This window comes from Trichomycterus rosablanca, chromosome 21 (assembly GCF_030014385.1).
Source record: "Trichomycterus rosablanca isolate fTriRos1 chromosome 21, fTriRos1.hap1, whole genome shotgun sequence".
Classification (NCBI taxonomy): domain Eukaryota; kingdom Metazoa; phylum Chordata; class Actinopteri; order Siluriformes; family Trichomycteridae; genus Trichomycterus; species Trichomycterus rosablanca.
Window position 1 is genome coordinate 1,730,481 of NC_086008.1, and position 22,267 is coordinate 1,752,747.

Here is a 22,267-nt window from a genome sequence, read left to right on the forward strand (position 1 = left end):
TTTTATTTACAGTTTTGTTCGCGGATCCCTCGGGCCCGTTCAAAACGCTTAAACGATTAGCAATCGGAACGACGTTTTCTCTCTAGCAAAGCAAATTGCTGCTCGTGTTTATTAAATAATACCATATCTAACGCCTTCTATCTCTCTCTCTCTTCTTGTTCTTTGTTTTTTTGTAAGCGTTTGGCTCCTAATGCAGCGATCCGAAGAGTTTTAGGGCCCGTGATGGCTCGTCCTCCCCCGGACCCCGTGTTCACACTGCGGGGGTCCTCGGCCTCCGTCAACACCCTCCACTTTGACTGCGCGGAGGCAGGGCGTCCTCTGCTGTACTCGGGGTGAGTGGGGTGTTTGTCAGGCTTCTTAGTACCGCCCACGTTTGCACCCACTATTTATTTATTGGAACCCGAGGACGTGTCGTCAACAGGGGGCGCTGCACAACATACAACAGTAGTAAACAGCGGTAATAAGCTGGCGGAGCGTGTAGATTACCTGTGGGGATTTGTGCTGCTCGTACTGATGTTTGTTTTGATTCAGAAACAAGCACTGATCAACTATTGGTGATGAGGAGATGTTCTAGTTCCTCTACAGCCTGACACGCCCACGGATCTCGTCACGGTTCCTGCTGAAGAACCTGCTGTTGTTTGGTTCTTGCTGGGAATGAACGTTCCTGAATCAGAACCGATTTATTTCTGGTTAAAATTCGCTATATTCCGCCATATATCCAAGGGCGTGTCGGGTTGTAGAGAAACGAGAACGTTTTCTCATCACCAATAATTGATCTGTGCTTGGTTTATAGATCAAGACAAACCTCTGTAACATCAGCACAAATCCCCACAGGTAATCTACACTGTTTACTACTGTTGTACATTGTGCAGCGCCCTCCGTTAATGTCGCATTAAACTTTGCACCAATAGGACTGTTCTCCTGGTTCACGAAGCGAGGCCCATAAATCCTGCACAGATCCCTGAGCTTAACCCCACTGAACATTACAATGAACTGGAATGCAAACAAAACCTAAAATTCGTGTAAAATTAGACCCTGACCACACAGATGCTGAAAACCTTCACCGAGACGTCACATTAGAGCAGGGGTTTTCAACCTTTTTGGACATGCCAACCGCGAACTTGCCCCCCCTCCCCCCCACTTGTGCCACGCCCCCTCCCCTTCGTCAACCACCGCCCAGAAATCATTGACAAAGCTTCTGACAAGCTAAAAGAATGTAATTAATGTTGTGCACATCATACATATGATGCAATTTTGCTGATTGAAAATATTACTTTACAAAGATAATACAGTCCGACCCCATCTGAGCCGATTCTATCAGCACGTTATATAAACTCGTGGTTCACTTTGGTAAATCATAAGCGGTTCTTGCTTTTTGATGTAGATGAGAGCAGAAAACGTTACTTCACAGAGTCAAGCATAGACAAAAGTTCATCAATTACTAAGTTGGTTAGTTCGGGATCATCTGCTCTGACTGACAGAAAACGTTTAGCTCCACGGGCAGAACGACTCTGACTCTGTGGTAATACTCAGTATAATTAAACCTGAGCTTTTTAAGGTAAGCGAGTCACACAAAATGTTCTGTAGTAGTTGGTGTTTATTTAGAACCGCAACATTCATTATAACAGTAAACACGGAGAGATGACTGAGAAAAGAAACTTACGCTGCACTTAAAATGAATCGACTCCCGAGTCACTTATAATCGATACTGTGAACAGAGCGTCTCTCTTAAAGACACAAACACGTCCTGTAACAGCGGTCGTCGCTTTTGTCACCGGCTTATCTTCACTGATAGCTCTATTTTTAAGGTTTTTTTCAGACGGAACTGAATAATTAATTGCTTTAGTTTTAGAAGTAAAAAAATCTCGTAATGCCACTCCCCCGGTCAGGCACTCGCGCCCCCCCAGACAAGTACTCGGGGGCGCGCCCCACAGGTTGAAGACCCCTGCATTAGAGAAGCATCTCACATTTATATTGATTTTAAAATGGGACGTCCAGCGAGCGCATACTTGCGTCTGTAAACACCGCACGTCCCATCCTTGTTTTGTATTTTTGATAAATATTTCAAGGTTTTGTTTCTGATTGTGTATTTTTTTTGTGCTGCAGATCAGAAACCGGTCTGGTTCACGTGTGGAACCTGAACACTCGGCGAACAGAGCGGGTTTTAGACGGTCACGCTGGATCTTCAGTGCTCTGGGTCAGAACCGTCTGCTCCACCAACACCCTCCTCAGGTAGAACAGTAGTTAGTACCAGCGGTACAGAACACTGATACCATTATGGGCGGCTCGTCCACATACCTTTGGCATTATATCGTACATGATGGTTCAGAATAAACACATGCAGCAGCCTGAGGTGATCTGACTTTCTCTTTGATGGTGTGTGTTCAGTCAGGGCCGGGACATGCGAGTGTGTGTGTGGGATCTGAACCAGGGGCGCGGCGCGGTAACACACTCCGTCCACACGGGGAGCGTCGGCTTCTGCCGGTGTTCCCTCCTGGAGGAGGATGGAGGGAGAGCGCTGCTCGCACTTCCTGCCGAAAACATGGAGGGGGTAAGAGTGAACCGTCAGTCCGCAATGGACGTGTCCCAATTCACGCTCACTATAAAATCTACATAAACCTCTCACCTGTATCAGTTCACCGTGGATGTGTCCCAATCCACTCACACTGTTCACCACATAGTCTACATAAACATTTTAAACATTTTACCTATATAAGTCTGCTGTGGACGTGTCCCAATTTACACTCTCACTAAGTAGTCTACTTAAACACCTCGGTCCACTGTGGACGTGTCCCAATCCACACTCACTATATTATCTACAGAACCACCTCACCTGTATCAGTCCTCAGTGGACGTGTCCCAATCCACACACTCATATAATCTACAGAACTGTGGACGTGTCCCAATCCACACTCATTATATTATCTACAGAAACACCTCACCTGTATCAGTCCTCAGTGGACGTGTTCCAATTCACACTCACTGTACACTATGTAGGTTACATAAACATTATAAACACCTCACCTGTATCAGTCCACTGTGGACGTGTCCCAAACCTCTCACACTGTTCACTACATAGTCTACTTAAACTATTCTCTATATTGTCTACTTAATCATTTCAGTCCACTGTGGACTACATTGTGCTTCGTATGTTCTGTATGTATTCATGAGTGACAGGTGTGACCTGCGGACAGGCCAGGCTAGCACCTGCGCTCCATTACTACATAGCTACTCTGTGTCTTGCTGCACCACACGCGTTCTGTAGGTACTGTTCCATAAATTATCGTTTTCTCTCACTGCTGATTGAAAGTATCAGCTGCGGTACGGCTTTACGTCGTGTGTGAAACCTGATGCACGAGCACCTGGATAATCACACACACACACACACACACACACACACACAGCAACAATAGACCAATGACTTTTGGTAATGTGGGGAGACGGAACTAGAAACAATACTGCGAGGCACGGTGGGTCACCGGAGGGCCTAGGGCCAGACAGCAGTGCCAGTCGTGTGCTGTACCGTCTACGGCTTTCATGTCTGAAGAGAGAGAGAGACAGAAGTGTGTAGAACTGAAAGGGAAAGGTGTTCGAACAATAACGGGCTGTGATTCTGCCTCAGGTACAAACCAGGAGCGATTACCTTAAACAATCACAACCGTGATGTTGAAATTATATCTAATATGGGTTGGTGACCGCTGACCTAGACAACTGCGTCGTATGAGAGCACAAGAAGCCTTGGAGAACAATTATAAGGAGTGTCCACATACTTTAGGCCAATTTAGTGCCGCCAGCATTCAGGCTCCTTAATTAGTCAGGGTAAAACAACGTAATGATCGTCATGAAGGCAGCTTGTTGATCTGAAAGGTCGATTTATCCTCCCCGTCTCTGTACCGACCTTCCCTCTCTCCCTTTCACCCCATCGGGTCTCCCTATTAACCCTCGATCTGTCTCCTTCTCCCCCCTCGTTCCTCCCTCCGCCTCTCTCACCTGAGGGGATGAGCCGGGCTCTTAAAGCTCGCTTTGTTTGGACATCGGAGGTAAACTCGCGCTCCAGATGTGGCTCAGCGCTAAAATACGAATTGGCTTTAAACTAAGAGTGGTTTAATTCGGCCTTAACGAGGATGTATCGCGCCCATCGCTGCCTCGACCGCAATCAGTTTCAGACCCCGAGCGCCGGCCTGGATCCCTCAGTCACGCTGTCAGGAGGGTTGGTGCTTCTAATCAGGGTGTGTATCTGTAGATGGAGGGAGATTTTTCAGACAAGGAGCCTAAAGCTGTGCTGTGTGAGAAGCGTTATGCGAATCTGCATCAGTGTGGAATAAGCGTCAGATCCAGGGTTACAGCTCCACGTGTATCTGTGTTTATCTGGATTCTCCTCCCTGTTTCACTTTTAAACTTGTGTTACGGCTCCAGCTTCTGAGAAATGCTGAGAATCAGAATCGGCTTCTCCCAGAGTCTAAAACGCTTCTGGTTGAAAATAAAGCTTAACGTGGTTTAATGTAGTAAAAGAAGGAGACAGGAGCACTAAACTTCTCTTCATTATTACTGCTCATAAGTTCCTCCACTAATCACATTCCTCACTCGCTGTTTTACTACAGTAAGTCACGCTGAGTTTTGTTGCTTTTACTGCATTGTATCAAACAGTTCGTTTCATTGGAGGAGCTTTGAAAAGGTCAGCGCCACGGCAGGCGCCAAAACCACAAGCCCAACACGCCACAATCCATAGGAAACAACAGCACAGCCTACGCAAAACAGGTTTTGCCGCTTCTCGTGTGAATGCGCCCTTAATGACATGGTAGGAACTGTAAAGCCAACAGTGTAGCAACTAACACGCCGTAAAATGCCACGCTGGTCACGCGACTGTAAAAGAAAAGTATTTTTCCCCCGCGGTTGTGCCGCTGACGTGAAAACGTGTTTGTAAGATGAATCTAAAAATCAAAAACTTCAATCTCTTTCTCACAAAAGTATTCAGACCCCTTGCTGGAGCACGCTACTTTGTGCTCTGGTGCACCCTGTTTGCTTAAATGATCCCTGAGACGTGTCTAGACGTCTAGAACTCAATCGGTGTCGCCTCTTGTAATCCAAATTGATGGGAAATTCACGCTCACCGCACCATGAGTACCGTCATGAGTTCCACGGCGAGGTTCTGCCATGACGAGTGGGATAAACTGCCCAAACCCAGGTAAAGGGAGCCTTGAATAGAGGGTCTGAATACTTTCGTGAATGAGCGATGTGGTGAGCTGGTGTGGTGTAAAGATAAGACTCACCAAGTAGGGGGGGTTGAAACCCGGGCTGGGCTCACTAATACAGAAGGCGCATGGTAAAACATGAACCTATTAGTTGGGTGTCCGAGGGATGGAAAGACCTACTGGTAGTCGCCACCTCGCCCTGCAACAGCGACACCTACAGTCTGGTCAGGGAACTGGCACACTTAAAAAAAACCCAAAAAAAAACGGCTACTATGAAAATGGCGAGAAAATGTAAAAATGTACCACACGAGTCCCTACAGCCTTTGTGCTTTGTGGCACACTCTACCAGCTGCGCCAGCGTGCCGCCCGTGCGCCAGCCAATCACTGTCAACGTACTTTTATTTATTTATTTTGTTTTTCCCCCCTTTTTTCTGTAGATAAAGGTGATGGAGTTGACCTCTCATACAGAAATCTGTTCTTTGATCCCGGAGACCAAACACGGGATGCTGATGTGCATGAAGATGTGGCAGGTAAGATCACACACACTCGCTGACCACTTTATTAGGAACGTCCTGCTAATACTTCGCTCCAGGCGTGAGATTGAGATTTTTAGTGTGTCCTTATACAAGAGTCCGGTTGGGATGAGCCTGTGCCTTTAGGTTCTGTGTGTGTGGGGTAAATTTTTGCTGCTCAACAAAGCCTTTCCAGCGGCGTATCGGCATGAACGGTTCACGTGACGGTTGTAGAGCGGAATTTACAAACGTTCTGCAGGTTTGACTGACAAATTTTTTAGCTTATCGCTTCAAATCCTGTTGAAACGAATGTCAAGCGGCACAGCTAATGATACGCTAATGGACGAAAGTATTGGGACACCCCGTCTAATTGTTGAATTTACGTGTTTTGACCACAGGTGAAACGATATGCTCACAACTTTGCAGCAACGTTTTAGGGAAGGCCCTTTCCTCTCCCAGCATGTCTATAAACACAGGCTATTAAACACATTCTTCTGTGTTCTTACCAAACGATGCTGGATGTATTTAGTGCGTTCTGGTGTCTGGTGCGCCGCATAATTTACGATCGTTTCTACTCCAGTAGTCGCAGTGTTTGGAATCCCGACCGTTCATCATCGTACCTTCGTCATCTTTTCGCGGCCGAGCGCGCGTCCAGCTCCTCCTGTTCATGCTTAATTAGCACCTCTGATGATATTAATGGCTTTTCCAGCCCGGCGTGTGGCGTACGAGCGGGTGCTGTTGTTTTTGGAAGGTGCAGCTCGCTCGTGTCTCCTTTATTACACGTGTGTTTGGTTAATCGTGTCATTAGTGGGATTATCTTCATTTAATGAAGTATTTATTTATTAGGATTTGAAGGTGTTGTTTTCACTTCGGTTCTGTTCATGACGGGACAGGTAGTTACAGGTTACCCATGATTCATCAGTGGACTGTGGGAGGAAACCGGAGCTCCCAGAAGAAACCCACACAGACACAGGGAGAACATGCTCCACACAGAAAGGACCTGGACTGCTCCACCTGGGAATCGAACCCAGGACCAGAAACCCTCGTTGAGCAGCCAAGGGCGACGGTAGCAAGGAAAAACTCCCTTAAAATTATAGGAAGAAACCTTAAACCAGACCATAATAATCATAATACTAATAATGCTAATATTAATAATAATAATAATAATAATGATAATTAATGATAATAATAATAAGAATAATGATGATGATAATAACGATAATCATTATAATAATAAGGCTAATAATAACGATAATAAGAATGATAATATTAATAATAATAATAATAATAATTAATGATAATAATAATATTAATAATTATAATAATAATAATGATAATAATAATGATGATAATAATAATATTAATAATAATAATGACAATAATAATCATAAGATAATAATAATGATAATAATGATAATTATTATTATATTAATATTAATATTAATAATAATAATATTGATATTAATAATTATAATGTTAATATTAATAATTATAATGACAATAATAATAATAATGAAAATGATTGATAATAATAATAATGACAATAATAATGATAATTATAATAATAATGATAATAATAATAGTAATAATAATGATGATAATAATATTAATAATAATAATATTAATAATAATAATAATAATATTGATATTAATAATTATAATGTTAATATTAATAATTATAATGACAATAATAATAATGATGATAATAATGATAATTAATAATAATTATAATAATAATTATAATAATAATTATAATAATAATAGAGTAAATAAATTAAAACAATTTAAAATGACGTAATATCAACAGGTGATTGTAATCATGAGCAAAAATGGACTCAAATCTAATGTATTTTCCATACTGTCCCAACTATTTCTGATTCGGGGTTGTAGTAGAAGGGGCGTCCCAATACTTTTGTCCATGTAGTGTATGTAATCATGTGAAATCTTAACTAACTTGGCGTATTTGAGTGGGGCTGAATTGTTTCGCTCCACTTTTTCAATGCTGATGATCCAGTTCAAGGTCAAATTTTTTTCGTTATAATAAAACGTAGCGCAGAACGGTCTGGATATGACGTTTATTTGAGCACATACGGCGTATTAAAATCAGACAGACACCGAAGCCTTTTTGAGTCACATCTGCATCTTCGCGTTCCTCGTTCCTCCACTACTTTCTCTGCCGCAGCTGCTCGCGATGATGAATCTTTTCCTCGGACCCGCGCCGTAATCCCAGTCAGGAGCTCCGGCTCGGGCCCGGCCACGGGACAGATAATGAATTGGACGTCCACCCGGGGTTCCTGGACCTCTGAACCGTGGCATCATCCATCAGGGAGCTCCCACACTTGGCTGAAGTGGCGGGGCCAGAGGGCACCAGACGCGAACACTTAACCACCGTCCGCGAGGCTCTCGCGCTGATTTGCACTTGTTTCGTTTTTTATGCCGCGCCCACGAGGGACGTGTTTATACCCCACCGCCGATTCTGTCTATAATTTGTTTGGCCGCGACTGGAAAGAAAAAATGAAACGTACCGTCGCCGGAGAGGACGACCTTTCAGTGAGCGAGGAAATGAATCCCCACGTTTGGTTTGTGCACATATGGAAGGGATTTCTCAATGCCAGCGCCGCTGACGGTGGGTACACCACTACTGACTGATGATGAAGCGGAGCGTCCTCTGATTCGGAGGGAAGAAACAAAACGAGGACTCCTGAACTCGGACTGCTTAAAGTTCAGAGCTAAAAGTTTACATACCATTTAAAGAAATATGAATTACATGCCGGTCTTTGAGATTTCTGCTGGTTTTTATTTTTTATTTTTTTTAGGGGGGTATTTTTGTTCCCCTTCCTCAAAACCAGAACACTTGATTGAACTTTACCGGCTCTGCCAAGTAGATTGATCAGAGAGAGATTGAACCAAATTTGTCCGAGAGGTGTGTTGGTCTGTTTAATATACACTGATCAGCCATAACATTAAAACCACCTCCTTGTTTCTACACTCACTGTCCATGTTATCAGCTCCATTTACCATATAGAAGCACTTTGTAGTTCTACAATTACTGACTGTACTCCATCTGTTTCTCTGCATGCTTTTTAACCTCCTTTCACCCTGTTCTTCAATGGTCAGGACCCCCACAGGACCACCACAGAGCAGGTATTATTTAGGTGGTGGATGATTCTCAGCACTGCAGTGACACTGACATGGTGGTGGTGTGTTAGTGTGTGTTGTGCTGGTATGAGTGGATCAGACACAGCAGCGCTGCTGGAGGTTTTAAATACCGTGTCCACTCACTGTCCACTCTATTAGACACTCCTACCTAGTCGGTCCACCTTGTAGATGTAAAGTCAGAGACGATCGCTCATCTATTGCTGCTGTTGGAGTCGGTCATCTTCTAGACCACAGGACGCTGCCGGCTGGATATTTTTGGTTGGTGGACTATTCTCAGTCCAGCAGTGACAGTGAGGTGTTTAAAAACTCCAGCAGCGCTGCTGTGTCTGATCCACTCATACCAGCACAACACACACTAACACACCACCACCATGTCAGTGTCACTGCAGTGCCGAGAATCATCCACCACCTAAATAATACCTGCTCTGTGGGGGTCCCACAGACACACTCCAAAAGTTAATTTAATGTAAATGCCCAAAAACACGCCAGCCGACTACTACTGAGATCCAAGGTTCGAATCTCATTGCTATTGGCCGGTCGAGTGTACAGTCACTCACACACCACGATGTAACTAAGCAGAAATAGTTCGGACCTCATCGATGACACTATTTCTTTCTTCAGGCCGACTCCGGTCCTCTGCTGTGTGCCGGTTATGAAGACGGCTCCCTGGTGATTTGGGACGTGTCCCAGAGACGTCCTCTAAGCAGTCTGAAGGTCCATCCCGAACCGGTCATGTGTCTGGACTTTGACGTGGGCAGGCAGAAAGGCGTCTCGGGTTCCTCGGAGAACATCCTCAGCGCCTGGACCCTGGACGGGCAACAGAACCTTCAGGTTTGTGTCGGCATCGTACACACACTCGTCTTCAGCCCCGCGTGGGAGCAATCGCACACCGACCGTGATCGTGGTAATGAGGGGTCAAGTTTCTGATCAGAAACGTTCTTCTCTTACACTACTTTGTGTGTTTTTTGGTTCAAGTATAGACCTGAGACGGATATGTGCCCTGTCCAGTGTACCCCTGCCTCGCCCCTGGTGACACTGGGCACACTGTGACCCTGACCAAGATAAAGCGGTCCATAATAATGACATGAAATAATTCCAGATGTTGAGTCGCCAAGCTACCAGCATTTATTCGTTCAGTCATTCAGTCAGGGTCTGCTTCATCACCACTTTATCCTGGTCAGGGTCACGGTGGGTACAATTCACTGGGCGAAAGATAGGACGCACCCCGGACAGACACACACACGACTTTTAACTTGTTGGAGGAAACCCACAGAGACGTGTGGAGAACATGCAAACTCCACACACAAAGGACTCGAACCCAGGACCTTCTTGCTGTGAGGCGACCGTGCTACCCACCGAGTGTCGTTCATAAATGGGCGCTCGGGTGGTGCGGCGGTAAAGTACGCAAGGCCACTACTTCTAAGATCTGGGAATCCGGGGTTGGAATCTCAGAGGTGCTATCAGCTGGTCAGGCGTCTGCTTGAATACGATTGGCTAGTATTAAGGAGGCCAGAAACAGGCTAATGTCCAGGGTGGGTTGGCAGAGACAGACGAGATTTTGGGTCCCAGGCCCAGGTAGAAATATATAGGGTGGAATCAGGGCAGCTGTAGCCTAGTGGTTAAGGTACTGGACTAGTAATCTAAAGGTCGCTGGTTTAATCCCCATCGTTGCCATCTTTGGACCCTTGAGCAAGGCCCTTAACCCCCAGACAATAGGCAATATACACTGATCAGCTATAACATTAAAACCACCACCTTGTTTCTACACTCACTGTCCATTTTATCAGCTCCACTTACCATATAGAAGCACTTTGTAGTTCTACAATTACTGACTGTAGTCCATCTGTTCCTCTTCACACTTTTTTAACCTGCTTTCATGCTGTTCTTCAATGGTCAGGACCACTACAGTGCAGGTATTATTTAGGTGGTGGATCATTCTCAGCACTGCAGTGACACTGACATGGTGGTGGTGTGTTAGTGTGTGTTGTGCTGGTATGAGTGGATCAGACACAGCAGCGCTGCTGGAGTTTTGAAATACCATGTCCACTCACTGTCCACTCGATTAGACACTCCTACTTAGTGGGTCCACCTTGTAGATGTAAAGTCAGAGACGATCGCTCATCTATTGCTGCTGTTTGAGTCGGTCATCTTCTAGACCTTCATCAGTGGTCTCAGGACGCTGCCCACGGGGCGCTGTTGGCTGGATATTTTTGATTGGTGGAGTATTCTCAGTCCAGCAGTGACAGTGAGGTGTTTAAAAACTCCAGCAGCGCTGCTGTGTCTGATGCACTCATACCAGCACAACACACACTAACACACCACCACCATGTCAGTGTCACTGCAGTGCTGAGAATCATCCACCACCTAAATAATACCTGCTCTGTGGAGGTCTTGTGGGGGTCCTGACCATTGAAGAACAGCATGAAAGGGGGTAACAAAGCATGTAGAGAAACAGATGGACTACAGTCAGTAATTGTAGAACTACAAAGTGCTTCTATATGGTAGGTGGAGCTGATAGTGAGTGTAGAAACAAGGAGGTGGTTTTAATGTTATGGCTGATCGGTATACTGTAACTAATTTAAGTCATTTTGGATAAAAAAAATTGACCTGTTTTTAAAAGAAGTCAGACTCTCAACTTGTCGACTTCTCCTCAAGTTGTTGTTCTTTCCAGCGTCTTTTACCCATGAGCGCACGGCTTAGAAATATTCGCAAACCCTTCGCTGTGAGCACAGAACCCATCGACCATGATGCTGCGAAAGTGCTTCTGTAATGTCTCTCAGAATAGAGCTGTATGGGAGGTTCGGTTTACTTTCACACACTGCGAGGCTGTGTGTGTGTGTGTGTGTGTGTGTGTGTGTGTGTGTGTGTGTGTGTGATGGGGCGGTTTGATTTAAAAGGTGATTCTTGGACGCGAGCACGGCGGGAGCTGGGAAAAAGAGTCAGCCGGGACTTTTAAATTACGGCGAAGTGCAGCACAGTGTGACGCCCAGACGGCCGGCCAGAACTCTTCCCACAGATGTGTTTTTGTGTGGCGCTAGCGCCCAGTTATCCGACGGCTGGCTGCCTCTCTCTCCTCCTCGTTCTCTTTTTACCTCTCTTGCTGCGCACCTCACCTACTCTCGTTTCTCCTTCTGTTTCGAGCTGCGCCCTTGTCCGTCCGGCGCTCTCTTTACCCCCTGCAGGTAAACGAGCCGCGAGAGGCGATAAAAGCATCAAACCGGGACGGCGCGGCGCGGGCTGCAAACCAAATCCTAAACGCAGCAGCAATAAGAAGCAGCGGCGGTTCCCGGCGGGAAGCACCAATAAAGACGAAATGAGGCGAATTAGGAACCTTTTTTGTCCAGTTTTCAGCTTTGCTTTCCGTGCAGAGGCAAATGTTTGCATACCCGTACACCAGGTTTGGGATTTCAGTGATTTCTGCAACTGTTCTGCACCAGCATGGTTTTAAGGAGGGACCCAAAATCACATATTAGCATATAACCAGTGCAGAGCAATTTGAAATGGCGTGAGAGATAAAAATACCAAAAGAAATACAAATAAAACAGAATGAGAATCTCAGCTGCTCAATCCACCACTGTGTGACGGCTCAAGTTCTGAAAAACAAACTAATAAGAGAGGAGCTCAGTACAAAAAACGGCAACTATTCACCAACTGGTGCATTCCATGTCTAGTGGAACCATTCGTGGAGTCTGCTTAAAGAGGGGTCCCGAAAAAAAGGAGTTCCAGCATAAAACGTTCACATGTAATAAGTTCGTGCTGTGATAAAATGTGACGATGAACTTTATATATGAGAGATTGATCTGAATTCATCGTATTTTACACATTTTTCTATTCTTCTCCGCCTAGAAGTGTGGAAATCTAGTTTTGATTGAAGCCAGAACTCTCTCTCTGTCTGTCTGTCTGTGTGTGTGTGTGTGTGTGTGTGTGTGTGTGTGTGTGTGTGTGTGTGTGTGTGTGTGTGTGTGTTGTCAGGACTGTTTGATTGACTGGAAAGCTGCTCTTATCAGAGACTGATAAAGAGTAATCTGACTTTTGGCCAATACACACTCCCTGTAGTCTTTAATGTCTAAAATAGTGTGTGTGTGTGTGTGTGTGTGTGTGTGTGTGTGTGTGTGTGTGTGTGTGTGTGTGTGTGAGAGAGAGAGAGAGAGAGAGACACAGGGTTAAGTAAGAGTGATTGCACATGAGTATCACATTGCCTGTGTGCATGAATAAATGCAGGGATTTGTGACTGTGAGCATGTGTGCATGTATGTGTGAGCGCATTACTGTGTGTGTGTGTGTGAGTGTGAGTGTAAAGCTAGATTTTTAGAAGGCTTGTAATGCAATGAAAGCTGTGTGATGTGATGAGGGGTGTGTGATGTCATGAGCGCTGTGTGATGTCATGAGCGCTGTGTGATGTCATAGGGGGTGTCTGGTGTAATGAAGGGCTGTGTGATGTGATGAGGGGTGTGTGATGAGCTGATGAGGGGTGTGTGATGTGATGAAGGGTGTGTGATGTGATGAGGGGTGTACGATGTGATGAGGGGTGTCTAATGTTATGAGCGCTGTGTGATGTCATGAGTGCTGTGTGATGTCATAGGTGTAATGAAGGGCTGTGTGATGTGATGAGGGCTGTGCTGTGTGATGAGGGCTATGTGATGTGTGATGAGGGCTATGTGATGTGATGAGCTGTTGAGGGGTGTGTGATGTGATGAGTGGTGTGTGATGTAATCAGGGGTGTGTCATGTGATGAGGGGTGTACGATGTGATGAGGGCTATGTGATGTGATAAGCGCTCCACTATGTGATGAGCTGATGAGGGCTGTGATGTGATGAATGGTCTGCGATGTGATGAGGAGTGTGTGTGATGTAATAAAGAGGTGTGTGATGTGTTGAGGGATGTGTGATATCATAAGAACCGTGTAATGTCATGAGGGCTGTGACGTGCGATGTAATAAGAGCGGCGGCATGTGATGTCATGAGGGCTGTGTGTGATGAAATAAGCGCTGCACTGTGTGATGTCATGAGGGCTGTGTGATGTGATGACTTGATGAGGGGTGTGTGATGTCATGAGGGGTGAATGCAATGCCCCACCCCCATGGATGGACATGCTGCCTTCCGTCAAACTGCTGATGAGTCGATTCAGTGTGTCGGTGTGAAATCATCCAGCTGTGCTTCAACCACCACATCTGTACAAGAATTCACTTTATTGTGTGTGTGTGTGTGTGTGTGTGTGTGTGTGTGTGTGTGTCAGTGTTGACTGATGCTTTTCATGCTCTATCTAGAGGTTCTGAGCCCAAAACTGTAAAATCTTGCCCCCCTCCCCTACAACTTGTGGCAAGTGGTAGATCAGTGGTTAAGGTGCTGACCCAGTAATCTGAGCTTTGCCATACAAGCTACACAGCCAGACTGCCACTGTTGGTCCCCTGAGCAAGGTCCTTCAAATCTGTTGCCCTGTAATGGGTCACAATTGTTGCATCTGCCAAGTTTAAATGTGTAAAGTCACACACTACTTTGCATCAGCCTGTCCCACCTTCCCTCCCTCAGACAACACCAGGCCTGTCGCACCTCTTGAGAGCTTGTATGTGGGACTATTGACATGTTTCATCTGAGCATAAAATAACAGCTTGGGTTTTATTTCCTGATCTTGGAAAGAGACCACTGTTCCGTGCATGATTTAATAAGTAGTGTCAAACTAGCTCCGTTTATCTGTGTTTACGGGCACAGAGAAGTCACCAGCTGTGGTCAACCATAAGCAGTAAGAACTCCTGGGTGGGAACGCGCCCCCTGGTGGCTGAGGTGTCAGGAGCTTCCTGAGAGAAGAGGGATGGTTGGAAAGGTGGGAAGAGAGAGATAAAGACGTTTAATCTGCCTGTATAAACACACGTGAGGTTTTTTTATTTGAATTGATTCCTTTGTGATGGTTTTCTCGTCCCGGTTTGGTCCGTTAATGAACTGGACGTCTCTGCCTGGCACAGACGTCGGAAAGCAAAACAAACACGGATCGGCGCGTTAACCCATCATTATCAACGCGCTAATTCGGTCCAGATGAGCCTTCCAGAGCCCGGGTTACCAGCTTCAGTCTCTCGCTCTCTCTCGCTCCTCCGGGCGGGAGAAAGTTAATCCTCCTGTCCTGTAATCACCGTCCTGATTGTTTCCTGTTAATGCAGCGAAATTTCCTAATGGAGCTCGGATTTCTTCACCCGATTCCACCAGCGTGGGACGTGGCGACACGTAAAATCAATTTATGAACGTTTGTATGAATCGATAAGCTAAGTCGCACCCACGGTCGTCACCGTATCCTCTAACCAACCGTCCACCCCCTTCCAACTTGCACCACCTAGACCCTGACCGAGGAGAGCCACAGACTAACACGCGCCGCCTCGGACGAGCGTGCGTTCGCTGTCCGCTTCTGTCCGCCTGCCTTAGCTGGAGTCTCACGGAGAGCCGCGCTGTGCTTCTGGAACTCCGTTGACCTTCCTTCCTCCCTCCCTCAGACACAGCCATCTGTGCCTGTAAGATGCCTGACCAGGTCGATGGCACTGCTGAGATGAGAACTCACAACTTGATTAGAACGGCTGCGGCTCAGTCTATCGGCTGCAGTCAGAATAGCCCTATTTTTAATACACAATATGGACAAAAGTATTTGGACGCCCCTCTAATTTTTCTATTGATGTGTTTCAATCACGTAAAAAGTAACGACACGCTTCCGACTTTGCAGCAACAGTTTAGGGAAGGTCCTTTCCTGTGCACAAAGCAAGAAACTCCAGTGTCTTCAGCCCCACTCAACAAATCTGGGATGAACCGGAACACCAACTTGATCAATCAGTGCCCAGCCGTACAAATGCTGTCGTATTTTGACCGAATGGGCACAAATTCCCACACACACACAGCTCAGATGACATAGAGGTCACTCTATCCTAATACCGTCTCTTTTTGAAATGGAAACGCTCACGATCAGGTGTCCCAATACTTTTGGCCATATAATGTTTGTGAATTTCTCTACGTTTGCACTCCTAAATGATTCAAATCAAACTGCACGCCGACTGCACGGGTTGTCGTGTTCCAGAAGCCGCTATCTGCGCTCATTGGAACCCGCGGCGCATCGGACTGATGTCGGCCAGCGTTCCCGCTCCGCCGGAGCGCGGGTGCCGGTGCATTCCTCTGTGATCCGGCTGTGGGAATTACCTGCCTGCTTTATATCTTCCACATGCGCGCCCGACTGGCTCTGATTTTGCGAGCGGCAGCACGAGCACGCTGACGAATCCTTCACTGTCTCCCGACACTGCCGACCCCATCCGTCTGTCCGGACCGTGCTTATGAAGTCGATTTTACGCTCTTCCGTTTGATTCCTGCATTGGGACCAGATGCTTCTCACGGACACACACACACACACACACACACACACACACACACACACGTGAGTAATGTGAGTACAAGTGCATCCGTGCACGCAAACATGGACACACTGATACACACAGTTCAGGTCCAAACACACTTTTTTATATAATATTATTATAATATTTATAATATTTGATTGCCAGCAATAAGCCAAAACATTAGGACCACCCCCAAATGCGTGTTTACATTCACCGTGTTAAGTGGACGTTTTATCCAAGGCGAGACACAGTTGTGACCTTATACAACTACAATCCAAGCACATGAGGCTTAAGGGCCTTGTTTAAGGGCCCAAGGGTGGCAACCTGGGAACCAGAGATCTTCCAATGACCAGTTAGCCTAGCCCTTTTCAGCTAGAACAGCAGCCACTCTTCTGAGAAGGCTTTTCACAAGATTTTGGAGTATGTCTGTGTATGGGATTTTATGCCCATTTGTAAGGCTGGGCGCTGATGATCAGTTGATGTTCCGGTTCATTCCAGGACTGCTGAGTGGGGCGGAGGTCAGGGATCTGTCTTGGTGTGAGGGTGAGGGATCTACTAGATAGATCACGTGTTAAACTCAGCAGATCTTATCAGAATAAAGAGCTGAGGAACTTTGATAAGAACCAAATTGTCATGGCCGGACGATAGGTAAGAGGTGAGTGCCAAGGAGGGACAAGCCACCAACTGCCGAAGGATTGTTGGGCAGCCAAGACTTATGATCCCAATGACTTCTGGTCCAGACCAACAGAAGATCTGCTGTGGATCAAACTGCGGATCATTTTAATCCAGGTGATGAGGTCAGTGTGTCAAAACTGTCCATGTTAACTCATGTTCACCGTCCAAAGTACCCACAATAGGCACGCAGACATGGGAGCTGGACATTGGCGCAATGGAAGGTCTGATCTTGTTTTCTCGAAGAGATGCTCCAGGACTGGCACTGATGGACAGTCCATCTCGCCACTTACTGTCCAGGTGTTGAGGGACCAGACCTCACTGATGTTGGATGAGACCTTCTGGCTCACAGTCTTCAATTCCCAGGTGGAGCAACCCGGGTCCTGTGTGAAGTTTGCATGTTCTCCCTGTGTCTGTTTCCTCCGGGCACTCTGGTTTTCTCCTACAGTCCAAAGACATGCAAGAACTGGAGATACAAAATTGTCCATGACTGAAGAATTTGTAAGAACTAAAGTGTGTAAAACATGACGTTAAAATCCTAATAAATAAATAAATCCCTAAAGTGCTCGGTGGGGTTGAGGTGAGGGATCTGTGCAGGCCCAAATTGTTTACCTATGTTGCACAACTATTTTGGAACAGAAATTGACCTTCCCCAAACTGTTTCTAGATTTGTAAACACGCCTGGACACTGTAGATGGACTTTGGAGGGATGTGTTCCTCAGAGAAGATCTTCTACCAGTATGGTTGGTGTTCCGTATCTTCAGTGCAGATCCAGAGATCTGGCTTCCCCCGCCGATTCTTTCTGGAACCCGAAGCCCAGAAACTGGATCCGCCGCGCCCCCATCGCACATGTGCGGAGCATCCGGCGTGCGGCGAATAGATCCAGCGCAGATAATCATCTCGCTCTAATACTTTACAGGATGTCACTCCGCTGCCCATTATGGAGATTTATTCGGTCTCCGAGCCACCGTAGATCACAGCGGCCCCGGAGACGGCTAACGTTCAGCAGCCGGACCGCTCTGCTTCTTATTTATTGGGTCTCTGTGCCGCTGACCGGCCCTTACGATGAAAAACGTAACACTTCAAACGGCATCGGGCTCGCAGGCAACGTCCAGCTTTCATCGGGACGCCGTCGTCCAGCCGGTTTGTAGTGACGAGGATCGTTTAGACGAATCATCAGGCTTTGAACTGCAAAGCAAACAGTCGTGGGAGAAACGTTTTAATGTTTAGCAGCCGGTGAGTGAAGATCTGGGGTCGATTGGTGGCGCACGCCAGAGATGTTCACACGTCACAAAATACGAGTCTGAGTCGAGTCACGAGTCAATATAATCTACACAAAACATATATTATAAATGTAGCGCAGAAATAAAGAAATAATCTGTAAATTCAGATAAAAACAACAACAGATTAGCGAGTGTATTTAGCTGTTTTACTTCGTGTTTTTACTTTCCTTCTCATCGTGTAAATAAATGTAATTTCTGTAACAAGAAGGTTCCAGTTAAAAGCTTCAACTGATACGTTTTGTTTTCATTACAGAACAAAAGCGCTCGATAAATCACGGCACAGCGGCCAAAATCCCAAACACAGCAAAAACCATCATAACCGCTGCTTACCTTAGCTTCTGTTCTTCCAGATGCTATTACATTTATAAGCGTGCGTCCCATTAGGAACAGAATCCGTTATTTTGTAAATGTGCCTATAATTAAAAACCTCCAAACTTTTCCCGGTCGTGAAGTAAAACAGGAAGTCGTTAGAAAGCCGATCGAGCGTTTCATTACCACGTCATCTGTGTGACGCAAACTGAATAAATGCAGATAACAGCATTTCTTACTAACAATTACAATCAGAAGCTCTGATTGGTTCAGAAAGCGGTTCTTTCAATCATTAGCACCGATTCTGTAGGAGCGTTCCATTCACCCCGGCTGTTCCTGTGAAGTGCACTACATAGGGTATTCCACCATTTTAAGTGAGATTCCAATCCAAAGGTAACGAAAATGTTCAAATGAAGTGAACTTCAAACTGTGTAGGGAGTAGAGAGCGACGCTTCATCACTACACCGGAAGCTGGCTGGAACATTTACACATTGCGTGCGTTGCAGGTTAAGACGGCCAAAACTGGTTAATTGTCACACGTAACTAATATTAACACGTGCTCACGCTAGAGACTCTTGTTGTTTACGAGTCATTTGAAACGAGTCCGAGTCGAGTCTGAAGTCGCTGTGTGTGTGCGTACATGCCGCATTTCTTCGCTTCGTTCTTCGTGTTTATTAATGTGCACTCGTATAAATCATTTCTGTTCGTTCTTTAAAAATGTACAGGGGCACTAAAGAGCAGTGACGCGTGCTTGTAGTAGCTCAGTGGTTAGGGTACTGGTCTAGTAATCAAAAGGTTGCTGGTTCCAGCCCTACCACCGCCAAGTTGCCACTGTTGGACCCATGAGTGCGGCTCTTAACCCTCGATTGCAAATTGTAAATTGTACTCAGTCATAGCTGGAAGTCGCTAAATGCTGCAAATGTTGGTGTTAAGGAGCTGGTTGAGTAATCAAAAGGTTGCTGGTTCAAGCCCCACCACAGCCCTCAATTGCTTGGGTTGTGTATGTTCACAGTTGTAAACAAGAAGGCAATGGTGGGTAAATAAACACAGAATTAAATGATATAAAGGAAATAATATGCTTTGAACTTTGCAATAACAGTTTAGGGAAGGCCCTTTCCTGTTCCTGGCATAAGGGATAAGCTCGGTTTAAAGTCCTGCACAGAGCCCTGACCTCAGCACCACTCAACAGCTCTGGAACGAACCGGAACATCAACTGATCGATCAGCGCCCAGTTGTACACATACAAATGCTGTTATATTATGACTGACTGGGCACAAATTCCCACAGTCACGTGAGAAGCCTTCTCAGAAGTGGGGTGGTTGTTCTAGCTGAAAAGGTCACACAGAGGTCATTCTGTTTTAATAGCATTTTTGAAACAGGGCGTCCAGCAAGCTCATGGTCAGGTGTCCAAATACTTTTGGCTATATGGTGTACATCCAATCTCGATGTGGACACGCTGGCATATTTACATTTATATTTATATTTCAGCATTTAGCGGATGCCTTTATCCAAAGCTAAGCAATTATGGGTTAAGGGCCTTGCTCAAGGGCCCAACAGTGACAACCTGGCTTGGGTTTGTACCAGCAACCTTCTGATACTCTAACTGCTAGGCTACAGCTGCCCTATACAGCCTTTATTGTCTGAGATAATCAGTTAAACACCCCAGATAACCTCATCTCCACCCCTGTGTCCCCACAGATGCAGGCCTCGGTGACGCTGACCAATCCTGGACTCTCCCATCTGTGTATCCGTGACGACGGTAAAATCCTGGCCACGGCGGGGTGGGACGGTAACGTGCGGGTCTTCGCCTGGAAGAAGCTGAAACCGCTGGCCGTGCTGCAGCACCACAAAGACCTGGTCCACTGCGTGGCCTTCTCCGACCACCCGGAGCCCTCGAGACGACTGCTGGCGGCAGGTTCCAAGGACCAGCGCATTAGTTTGTGGTCTATTTACTCAGAAGGCTGAGTCCCAACGACACGCCTCACCTCTTGGGTTCCAGTTTCTTTCTATCCGCTGATTTATTGCTGACGTTGGAAACCTCGTAGCCCGTGAACCTCGAGGATTTACCTGCTCCTCATCAAGTCGCTGAGGAGTCGCCGAGCATACAAGCATACATAATTTGACCTGTTAGAGGGAGGGACGGTCAGATGGGGGCTCTTTCTGCGCCCGCTGCAACATGTGGTCTATGAGACTGGTCCGGGCATCTAAACAGGAGGGGGGGTCACACAGGGCTTAGTGTGGCTCTCTATACTTGATATGGCTCTGTGTGGGAAGCTAACACTAACAGGTGAAAAGAAGCGGCCGCAGATTGGACACGTGTCTGAGAGGGTGTGTTCACAATCGGGAATCGCGTTTCAGATTCCGCTCCACCACCACGTGACTCTCTCAGGTCGTTTATACGATTATTAACGGGACGTCAGTGGACGTTTATAAGAACAATTTTCATCCTGTTTGGCTCCTGAAAGCTTCCCACTAACGATTCGTTTTGGCGCACGTAACGTGGACGCCGCTGGATGGTTTTCAGACGTTGGCGTCGTGTTTCCACCGAGAAGGATAAACGATCGATTATAATAATCAATTAACTAACGTAGAGAGTCGTTAGAGGTCATGTGATTATTAATTCGTTCCATGCGCTGCAGCTTGGCCGCCGTCGCTCTCTGTTTATCTCCAGCTCGAGAAGTTAACGTGAGTCTTCATCTGCTCTCTGCTCCAGACCTGATCTGGATCCCAGAGCTCGGTGACTGTTCGTCCTTCATCAAACACCATTAGGAACCATCAAATACCTATAAACTCCATTATACACCCACAAACTCTGTCAAGCAGTGTCAAACCCCATCAAATACCATTAAACACCATCAAACACCAACAAATCATCATCAAATACTTAAACTCAATTATATGCCCATTAAGAACCATCAAACACCACCAAAACATCATAGAAAACCTATAAACTCCATCATACACCCACAAACTCCATTAAGCAGTGTCAAACCCCATCAACCACCCATCAAATACCATTAAACAGCATCAAACACCGCTAAAACTTTATTGAAAACCTATAAACTCCGTCAAACCACCATCAAGCACCAACAAAACATCATCAAATACCTGTAAACTCTATCATACACTCACAAACTCCGTCAAGCAGTGTCATACTCATCAAACACTATTGGGCACCATCAAACACTGCCAAAACATCATAAAATAGCTATAAACTCAATTAAACGGCAATCAAACACCAACAAAATATCATCAAATACCTATAAACTTTATCAAACACCCACAAACTCTGTCGAGCAGTGGCAAACTTCACCATACATCCACAAACTCCATTAAGCAGTGTCATACTCTATCAAACGGCCACCAAACACCAATAAAACATCATCAGGTACCTTTGAAACCCATCATACACCCGTAAACTCCAATCAAACATCAATAAGCACCATTGAACACTGCCAAAACATCAACAATACCTATAAACTCCATCATACATCCACAAACTCCATTAAACAATGTCAAACTGCCATCAAACACCATCAAATACCAACAAAACATCATCAGGTACCTATAAACTCCATCAAACATCATTAAGCACCATCAAACACCGCCAGAAAATTATTAAATACCTATAAACGCCATCATACATTTACAAACTTAATCAAGCAATGTCAAACACCCTTAAATACCATCAAAAAAGCCAAAACGTCATCAAATACCTATAAACTCCATCAAACACCCTCAAACACCAACAAAACATCATCAAATACCTATAAACTCCATC

At 45.8% G+C, this 22,267-nt stretch overlaps 1 protein-coding gene across 1 annotated transcript; it reads left to right on the top strand.

The window, feature by feature from the left end:
• Positions 1 to 222: 222 nt before the first annotated feature.
• gnb1l (guanine nucleotide binding protein (G protein), beta polypeptide 1-like) lies at positions 223 to 20,874 on the top strand. Its single transcript, XM_063018284.1, has 6 exons — positions 223 to 332; positions 2,107 to 2,232; positions 2,389 to 2,551; positions 5,630 to 5,722; positions 9,485 to 9,694; positions 20,185 to 20,874. The coding sequence occupies exons 1-6, from the start codon at positions 223 to 225 to the stop codon at positions 20,449 to 20,451; spliced, it is 969 nt and encodes a 322-aa protein (XP_062874354.1). The 3' UTR covers positions 20,452 to 20,874.
• Positions 20,875 to 22,267: the final 1,393 nt, after the last annotated feature.

Coding starts and splice junctions, on each gene's coding strand:
- gnb1l (XM_063018284.1), top strand. CDS start 223: ATGGCTCGTCCTCCCCCGGACCCCGTGTTCACACTGCGGGGGTCCTCG. Junction 2,233..2,388: donor TCCACCAACACCCTCCTCAG/GTAGAACAGTAG, acceptor GTGTGTGTTCAG/TCAGGGCCGGGACATGCGAG. Junction 9,695..20,184: donor ACGGGCAACAGAACCTTCAG/GTTTGTGTCGGC, acceptor GTGTCCCCACAG/ATGCAGGCCTCGGTGACGCT.